The following is a 10,442-nucleotide window of genomic DNA, read 5'->3' on the forward strand; positions in this document are numbered from 1 at the left end:
ATTCAGCTTTAATGGGGGCGCGGTGGCTCAGTGGTATAGCGTTCACCTCCGGTGCTTGGGGTCCCTGGTTCGATCCCAGCTCGCGCCGTGTGGACTTTGTGGTAGACAAACACCGTGCTCGTGGGTTTTCTCGGGGTTCTCCCCTTTCCTCCCACTTTCTTCATTCCACCATTTTACTCATCTCTCATCATCACCGTCTCCTTTAGCCTAACCGGCATAACCGTGGGACGTAAAATTTAAAGATTTCATTTCATTTTCTAATTCAGCTTTGTATGGTGAGGAAGTGAGAACTACCGCCTTACCCCCTTCTTTTATTATTTTTATGTTTCTTAACTCTGTTCAGCTCTTTAGGTGAAGGTATGAGCAATTTTGATGAAATGTGAAAACTTGAAAAGCTTTCCATCGGATCCCGATTAATCCCAGGTCGGAGAAGTGGCAGCCGCATACGTGTAGTGTTGAAATAGTTCTGCAGCTGGTGGCAGGACACAAATGGGCACAAAAGTAGAAAGTTGAGAAAGCTCAACAGTTCTTGTCGATCCGCATGGTCTTTCGGTCTTCTCAGATAGAGTGAATAAGTGATCAGTAAATGCATCTCTGTTTAAAGGATATATTCCAGTTTTCTTAAAGCAATTTGAAAACGAAAAAAATAAATAAATACAATAAAATAAACTTTAGCGTGGATGGGAGGTGGTGTCGCTAGCGGAAGGAAAGAAAAAAAATCATAAAAGGTTTATCACTAGGTTAAACCATGACTAAATCACCTTATTACTATTCCTTCCGTATATTGCTCATTTTCTGATTAATTTTCATATCGGACTTCCGAAGAGAAAAAAAAAACTATCCAAACAATTTATTGACCGTGTTAATACCGACCACTCCCAGCCACGGTCTCGTTTTCAGTTTGTTAAAAATAGGACAAGAAAAAGAAAAAAAGAAAAAATAAGCAAGGAAAGTAGGAGAAAGAGGTAGGAAAGAAGAGGAAAGGAATAAGGGAAATGGATGGTTATTGAACTGAGTTTGTCTTCAAGTGCTATGGGGTAAGGATTTAGTACTAAGGTATTCAGATATAAACACATGTTCATACATACAGCTCAGACCTAGACCCAGATAACCACGACTATTGGGGTTATCCCAATCTAGCCCCGATCGGTGAAAAAGTTTAATTTTTAATAATTCATCCACTGTTTCCGAAGTACTCAACTAATATCTATTCTTGAAAGTTCAGACTTTGAAATCGACCACACATATAAATTAGCCAAGAAAAAAAATCAAAGTTATCAATGTAATATTCATATTTTATGCGTCGATATAAATTTCGATGTATCTGAAAGAAAACGTCGTATTCAGGCTCATCCTGCTATGTTAGCTTCTCTCCCAGAGCAGATTTAAATCAGTCGGTATTGGTCCTCCATGACCTTGGTCGTGAACTACCACATATCTTAATCTATTAAACGTACGTTACCAATATTAGTACAGTAAAGAAAATTTGTATCAATACTACAACTTAAAGCTAGACTTATCACCCAATCACACACTCATTCACACAGGACAGTGTATATATCGTTAAAGAAAACCATCTAGCTATTTTACATAATATTTATTACATTAATGGAGGAAAAGAATAAAGAATAAAAAAAGTTATTGAAAGAACAATTCCTTAGTTATGTGTCAACGGAATCCCAGACGGACAATGGTGAAGGAATGAAAGTGGAAATTATGGTGTACCGAATCGTTACTCACTTCGGCGATGGGTCAAATATAATGTAAAGTTATACCTTCATAAGTCTAAACAATCGAATGGCATTTCTTGGAATTTAGCTTCATATATTTAATCGCATTGACGAAGGAAAGAAAAAAATGTTAATATAATTACATATACCACGTTTTAGGCATGCTAAATCAAATTTATACTTCACAACATAAACGAAGAAGACATTCATATTTATATTTAAAAAAATTGAACAAAGAGGAAAGCAAAAAAAAACTTTTATATATAATGAAAATCTTTATGAGTCTCTATCTCATGTCAAGACATTTAAAAAAAGTATTTAATACATGCGCACACATTTAATTACATAACCCCAACAATAATTTGTCCAAGAAGAAGGTTGCAACATTACACCAAGAAACAAAACTTCCGACATATCATCATAAAATATTATTTTCCTTTATACCGCGCGTCTATTAATTTTAAATTCTTACATATTCAATTGGAGAGTAGATCAAAGAAAGAAAAAAAATTGTGAGGCAGGCACGTAACACAGAACATTCCTAAATACATGAACATGTATAAACCAAACAATTTTTATCTTAACTTTGGGCCCAGGATTACAACAATATTCACGGAAATCAAATAAATGGAAAGTGACCACTGGATCAGAAGAGAATCCCAGACGGACAATGGTGAAGGAATGAAAGTGGAAATTATGGTGTACCGAATCGTTACTCACTTCGGCGATGGGTCAAATATAATGTAAACCCAGTCCCTAACTATTTCATCAAACGAATCGTGTCCCGAGACGTCTCAGCTGGTCATTTCGGTTAAAAAAATTATACATTAATTCATTGATATATTATATTTTCAAAATCGGGGGGGAAGGTTGAAAATTAAAACAAAACCTTTAGAGAAGGAGTATAAAGTATAGGTAAAAGAGAGGAGACAGAACACTACAACTACGAAAGATAAGTGGTCGAATTTGCGTATACAACATACTATAACCAAATATTCACTTTTATGCCAAAAGGGGTTCGGCTTACCAAATAAATAGCCGAAAAAAGATGTCTGCAAAGACGAAACAAGTCTGTGCCCTCGATGGGATTTTCGGAAAGACAAAGGCTTTAGGGAAATCCCACCACTCACAGTATCCGGTCAACGCCATTGCAGATCCCGGAATCCACGGAAGGTTGGAGTAGAGTCTTAATTTGGAATTTCAAAAAGAAAAAAAAACATCCGACCTCTTAGAAACCAAGAGAATCCAGAATAGTAATGAAATTAGAATAAAATAATAGCTAAGATATCCCTAACTAGTAATTTGCCAAAATAAAAAGAATTAAAATAAACTGAATTTTGGATCGGTGATTTCAGTGACCAAACATCACCGATGGCTACCCTGCGCAGACATGCCAAAGTCTGGGACGTCGTTAATTTCCATCATCTAATTAAACTAAGGAAAGAAACGAAGATACTTAAGGGGACTAGGGTCGACGTCCGGGTACGCGATGGACCTAGATATTAATTTGATTTGCCCCGTCTTTCCTATTCACTCTACGAACACTGTATGGTAGCTTAATGTGAGGGAAAAAATCTCAGAGTCATAGGATCTTCTCTTTCATAACCGACTGAAAACATAATTCACAACAGCCCAAAACACCAACTATTTGGTATCATGATCGATGAGCAATTGCATTTAGTTAGCCATTATATGATGCTATCCCTACCCTGCTGTCAGACGAGATTGTTATAAATAGATACTACTGTTATAGCATACTCAACTACGAAGTAATAATATATTCTGACATATAACTCGCCTACCTTGTCGAGTGATGTCTCGGCGTGGGGGTCAGAACGATTCTCACCACGCATTTACGTTTCATCTATATATCAACATATGGCTAAAATACACTGGGCCCATGTATATACTATACGGGTGTCCTATCATCTATTCTCTTTTACTACACTACATTTATATTTCACTTATATTATCATTTCATTCATATATTTGTTAATTTCTGTTAACGCAGTATTCTTTTTAGGCACCCTGTTTCTTCTATCTATGCCCGGACTGTACATTCATTTCATCATATACTTTGAAAATCTATAAATCGCGTCCCGACCAACACGCAAGAAACATTACTCGAACCCAAGACTTCTTTGCCACACAAACCATCCTATATCTTACTTCGCAGCTGTTTTAAAACAAATCTCTATATAGATATACTCACAAAAAATAAAATATGCGCGATAATATTGCTGAATGTGATGAAATTCTGACAGCAACAATGACAATTATTCTGCAACCACAAGAAAAAAAATTAGAATTCAATATCGTAATTTCAGAACGGAAATAGCATCACATTGGCTGACTTCTGTTAAGAATCTATGCATAGTTTATTTACTTAAATATTTTCATTACTGGACTACACAGAATGTCGCAGTTTTCAGAATATTAGAGTGTCAAATCACATTATCCAACTATCTGTTCTTATGGGCCGGAAATTATGTTTACTCAGTTTTAATTCGAAAATAAAGGTCAATTTTGTGGAACCTAAATCACTAACTGGGTTCAATGGCAAAATATGCACGACAGATAGTACTGAATTCAGACACAAGGGCGCTAGTAACTATTTGATCGAACTGTAAACCACGAAATGTGACCTTGTACACAGAATTATTGTACTATATTACGCTCACTTTCAGATATGGATTATAATGAGTTCATTTAATGACGGAATACGAAAATCGAATAGTAAATACCACACTGTCCATATTTAATTATCTCACGCTCCCAATCACTCACTACTACAATTACTACTACAAGAAAATGTTTACTACATTACGAATACACACATACTACTTAAACTACAAGACATATTATGCTAATACATACTAATCATCACTACCATTAATTTTGTTATCTATATAACACGAATAAAATTCATCAGAGTTTACCATTTTGTTTAAATCGGCTCTAGTTAATTTATGGGAAGGAAATGGACAGTGAAAACTGAACCAATTGGTCCTGATTAACTCATGATATTCTGTACGCTACTGGTCAAAACGTGTCCCAAGGGGACATACCAAAGCTCTTAATTGAGTGGTTCCCCTCCCTAAAAGGGAAGGAAACCTAGAGAATTAAATATTTAGCCCATCCCTACTGGAAGCTATCCCAATTCGGGATTAAAACAGGAGCCCTTAAAGTTGACTTAAGCGATCATTCAAAATGTTACAGAGACTGCTAAACTTAAAATACCGCCATGTGGATTAGTAAAAAAAAAATCACTTGCTATCTATATCAACAAGTTACTACACGGACAGGTCTTGTATTTATATGATATTGGGAGGGGTGAAAAGGATAATCACTGTATTGAAGTTACTGAGTCAAAGCAAATGAAGAGTTTATCACATCAAATTAAATGCACTTAAATGCCGAACCTGTCCACACTAATTGTTTACATCCAGCATGGCGTCCTGTGTTGACAGCTACATTTCACCGAATTTTAGTCTGTTTTCACTAAATTTTAGCTGCTGTACTTCCGGGTTAGTGTAGTTTCGACCTTGAGATACAATTTACCTGGTTTACTCTGCTTTTCTGCTAAAAATCCTCCCAATCTGCTAGCTGATTAAATACGCATCTTTACTTTTCTGGTGGGTGATGTAGAATGAAGACGATCGCGCCTTGATATGTAGCGTGGGTAACTGCACCAATCAAAGTAAAACTTTTTTGGCGGTGGAGTATTTAAAACGAATAAAAAATGGTATAATCTGGATTGAACCGGATCTTTAGAGGAACATTGGTACCAAAAGAGGGGTGAGGAGAGTCTAAAATATTGTGCCAAAATTTAGATTGGTTAATTATTCTAAAACTTCCATCCAATGGTGGGCCTATATTTCCGAATAGCAGTGACACCGTGAGATTTGTAATCGTCCATTTAAAATATGCATATATGAGATTTATAATTAGTTAATATATAAATAAAGATATGAATCCCCAAAATATGATTCCTAAAGAATTTTTTACCGTCTTCCATGTTAATTTGGAATAAATAACGAACAATTAAATAACTTATATGGACCGAAAGAAATTTTTGCTAAACAGAAAGTACAGTCGGTGTAAAAATTTCTGGGACCCTCCCATCAAAAATATCATTACATTAAATTGTTATGTTACATTACAAATTTACTGCCGTTTGCACTGAAGCTGATCTACAAAAGCTACATTGAAAAGTTTTTCCGACTTGATACATGGTTACTTTCCGGCCATGATGATTTATCAACCATTTCCTTACTTCTCCAGAATAGTAGTTACCTAGAGGTGCCATGAAACTAACATCCAGAGGTTGTAATCTGTGGATGTGTAGTGGAAAGCAGAACTAATTGCATTCCTTTTCTTTGCTAGATTTGAACAGTTATAAGCTCTTGACATGTTAATTATGACCGTCTAATAGAAGTAGCACAGGTTTCTCAGAAGCAGGATTTGCGAACTCTAAATATTTATTAAACCAAACCAAAATTTTTCCTTATTTATCCAACCACTCTCGTGATGCACAACAAATAAACCAAGAGGTGCATCATCCATCAACATGTGATTTTCCCTTTTCCTGGGGAAAACAAACATGGCAGGCACAAAATTACCAGTCGCGTTTATACTGTGCATATTTTTGTACTCACTAAAGCTTCTTTTTCAGATGATGTCAAAGCACCTACTTGTTTTTTTTTTTTTTTTATCCACAAAGAGCGCAAGCACTTTAGACGGCTAATTGGGTACCATCATGATGCCTGTCTCGTTAACATTATAAATATCATTCGGATTGAAATGATATTGTTCATGAAAAGACTCCAATAGATCAAAAACCTTTTAACAGTCTCGCGATTAAATCCCTCCCTTTGCCCTTACCATAGATGTCTTCTCAGGATCACGCGAAGAAAGGCTAGGGTGCCTCAGAGAAAACCGTAAGCCAGTGTTTTCCAGCAATCTTCTTGTCCCTGTTAAACGAGTGGGAAATACGGTTCGCTTCAGTTAACTCGAACGCAAGAGAACGTAAATCGGTTAGTGTCAGGCCAAAAAGACTTTTTTCTAGTGTTAGTATGTGCTTGACTGTAATACGCAGCCTCAAGCGGACTGTAATACGCGAACAACAAGTAAATTGTAATGATGTTACATGTCTCTAAAATGGGGACGTCCCCAATTTGTACTACCTTCTATGTCCCCGTTTTGGCAGAATGTGACATACATGGAAAACATGGCTTCCCTATGCTCATAGGTTATATAACCCAATAAGTGAAACGTGTAAACAATAGCTCAAATCTAATGAATACATTAGTGTATCCAAATTTATTTCTACATGTAATCAGGGAGTAAGTCAAATAGTAGAAAGGCGACACATCGAAAAATATTTCGCCAAAAACTTCAAAGCAATACACATCCACACTAACTGTACAGTGATGTCTTTATTCCTGCCCAAAAGGGTGTAATCGTTGTCTTGAACAATAATGCATAGCCTTGCCGCTGTAAGCAGCGCCAATCATGTAGAAACACCATGTTCCCCTTTGAACCGCCGTCACTGTTTTATACAACTCTCCCCTGTCCAAAGAAACGTTAGTACTGAATGAGTAATTTAATACAGCAAGTACATGAATTGCCTCTTTCATGTTGTTTTATTAATTTTCTAGCAGGATAGCTTTTAATTGTAATTGTCAACTAGATTGATATTCTGAAACTCAATTTATATACAAAACAAATACATTACCAATCACATATGTATAGCTATCGTTGCTAGGCACGTGGTTTCGTATCGTGGATCGAAGCTCTTGTTCTGCCCACAGGGTTAAAATATCTTTCTCGGTATCTTCTTGCCTCAGTCCAGATTGCTCTCACGACAATTATAATCAGTAACTTCAAAAGACAAAGATGAATGAATGAGATTAACCTTTAAATAGGGTTATAAGATGCGAAATAAAGTAGACTGTTGTAAACATAGGTATTAAGCTTTAGAGGTAAGGGAATAGCCGGAGGTAAGGGAAAAAATCAGAGAATCTACATTTAAAAGGCCAGAACCAAGATACTTATGGAGTATTGAGAGAAGATGAAGGCGGTGTTGCTGGTAGAGAGGACAAGAAAAAACGAGATGATTAGCGGTTCCAGCATCCTGACCAGAATTATAGAAAAACAATGTGTTTTCGAAGTGGAAATAATCGTTGAGGAGGAGAAAGGATACTGACTGTGTTACGGAGGAATAATTGGAGCTAAAAAGGAAGGAAGTCGTGTTGAATAAACCAAGATGAGGAACAGAGAGAACAGGAATGGTCCGAATATCATTCGCGTTTTTTGTACAAATCTGTCTCATATAACCTTTTGGAACTACCAACTACATTACCAGGTTTATCACTCATAGCCGTAGAGGAAGTTTGCTTCCCATAAAACACCATACTTATTACCAAGCAATAATACTCCTACATAGCGTTTGGAGTGGCCAAGTATGGCTCCAACGAATGACAGAAAGTAATGCAGATCGAAGGCATGAAAGTGTTACAAAAAGTTTTTAAATCCAAATTACTAACAAACTCCTGCTAAAACACTAACACTACAAGACGTGTGCTTATTCATTCAGAAACACACGTCTCGATCGATTAACTACTCCTGGTACAGCTAAAAGAAAAAAACAATAAGAATGGGTCGGATTCTGACCTAGGACTATCCACGTAGAAGTCATAGCCGAGAGAACTGTCTCGAAAGATCTAGGCCTCCAAGATTCCCTGGTGTACCTAGTTTCGATATTTATATGTGGGGCAAAATGTACACCAACAATCCAAAATCTATGGAAGCATTGCAACAGAACATACGCCATCATCAATATCCAATAAGGCGAGCTACAAAAAATTGCACTAAACCGAACCTTTGGGCCAATCTGCGCCTGGAATATGGCTGTCAACATTTCGAGCAGTACGTGTACAGAAAAGTAGCGTATGTAACTATGCTTTTTATCCTTGATCTACTTATGCAAAGTGTTTCAGTGGGAGAGGACAAAACTCTGGGAAATTGCAATAAAAAAAAAAAAAACGTTCATATAAGCATGGCTCTTATCTTCAATGGTTTGAAAGCTACAGGTTGTAAAATTAACAATTATATTTTCATACAAACCATTTTTAATCTTGCGTTGCTTATTGCTCACCCTGTACTTATTCTCCACAGGTGAGACATAATGCATTTGAAAGGTAACGGTATGGTCTTTTCAACAAGATAACATGTGGCAGTAGTGTCCTTGGAAGGGAAATTTGGGGAAGTTAAAATTATTTGAAGGAAATGGATGCCTACACTGATTCCCAAATTTCTTCAGTATCTTTTCCTCAGTAACCTCTCTTCCAAAGAGACCGCTCCCAAATGTTGCCCACTGTTTAAAAGACTACTGTATCACATTTAAAATGTACTATGCCTCATGTTTTAATACAACTGCAGGGTGGAACAGTGAGAAAACGTAAAGTCGAAAGTGGTTCACAAGCTACAGCTCTCAAACCATTTTGTATAAGACCCAAGTTCATATGAACATTTTTGCTCGGAAGCATACATACTATAATTTATCAAAATTTTCTTGTCAAACACGGTGTATAATATTGCCTTGGAGTTTATATGTTCATCACTTTAGTTGGGTTTGGTTTATCTTGGTCCCTCCTGTAGCTTCTCTCCTAACTTTTATTTTGTTTTGTGAAAATGACCTTCATTTTATATTCAGCTTATCTTGTAACATTCTTTATCCCTATTTATATTATTTTCCTGTGTTTCTTATGCTTGATTCTTTTTTTTTTTTTTTTTTTTTTTCAATTTTTCAGAGAGAAGTCATAGTTACTGTTCCAGATACAGCTATTCCCTGGCCCAAAATGTTTGAAAAGTTGGAGAGAATTTTGAGCTGGAATCCTGAAGTTGAAGAATATCGGATCCATAAGACAACTTTGGAAGAGATATTTCTCTCCTTTGCTCGTCCGTTTATTTAATTCAATTTTTTTTTTTTTTTTTAACCTGTGTTAATTTATTTAAAGAAAAGTTACGAATAATTTTTCTTACATTGTGAAGATTGATTCACAGTTTCAAGATTAAGAATTTTGTTTTCTTGCAACTGTTACGTTATGTTACTTATGTAGAGAGAAGCTAATCAAAATACGGATTTTTCCGTAGAAATAATTATACGAAAATATGTGCTTGCTGGAATGTAATTAAGTGCTAATAAATGTTGTTTAAATAGAGCACTGAACACGTAATTGAATTATAATTAAAGGCTTATCTTAGAAGTAATGATAAGTTATGAATAATCGTAGTGTTTCTTCTCCATTGTTATATTATAATACAGAAAGCAAGGTTTTCTTCTCCATTGTCGATAAAGACGGACTTATCCGTTGAAACAGTTTGGTTATTCACAAAATATCGACGCTTATAAGTATGAAAATATAGGGGAGCTGGCCCCAGTACCGTACACCTAAGTATTTTTCCTATTTGCTTAAAAACCAATCAGCAAATCGATACAAGAAAACACACTGACAATAAGCACAACATTCATAATAATATAGTATAAAGAAACAGTTTTATTATAAGATTTGAACATGAAATTTTTCGATTTTCTAAAATTTTCAAAATGGCGTTGGTCAAATAGCTGTTCCAAATACCGGACAGATTACTATAAATATCAAACCGAGGAGTGGATATGAATATGTAAGCAAATGTTATGTTGTAGTT

General features: G+C 35.8%; 1 protein-coding gene across 3 annotated transcripts in view; it reads left to right on the plus strand.

Moving 5' to 3' along the window:
• LOC145663173 (ATP-binding cassette sub-family A member 17-like) overlaps positions 1 to 10,207 on the plus strand; it is a 379,444-nt gene extending 369,237 nt beyond the window's left edge. For 2 of the 3 annotated variants that reach the window (XM_081729505.1, XM_081729507.1), the window contains one exon: positions 9,545 to 10,207. In XM_081729505.1, coding sequence (XP_081585631.1) covers positions 9,545 to 9,706 — 162 coding nt within the window. In that variant the 3' untranslated portion in view covers positions 9,707 to 10,207. The remainder of the gene's footprint in view (positions 1 to 9,544) is intronic. The other variant, XM_081729508.1, reaches the window with a different exon arrangement.
• The last annotated feature ends 235 nt before the right edge of the window (positions 10,208 to 10,442 follow it).

The sequence above is a fragment of the Thermobia domestica genome, chromosome 10 (assembly GCF_964235325.1).
Source record: "Thermobia domestica chromosome 10, izTheDome1.hap1.1, whole genome shotgun sequence".
Classification (NCBI taxonomy): domain Eukaryota; kingdom Metazoa; phylum Arthropoda; class Insecta; order Zygentoma; family Lepismatidae; genus Thermobia; species Thermobia domestica.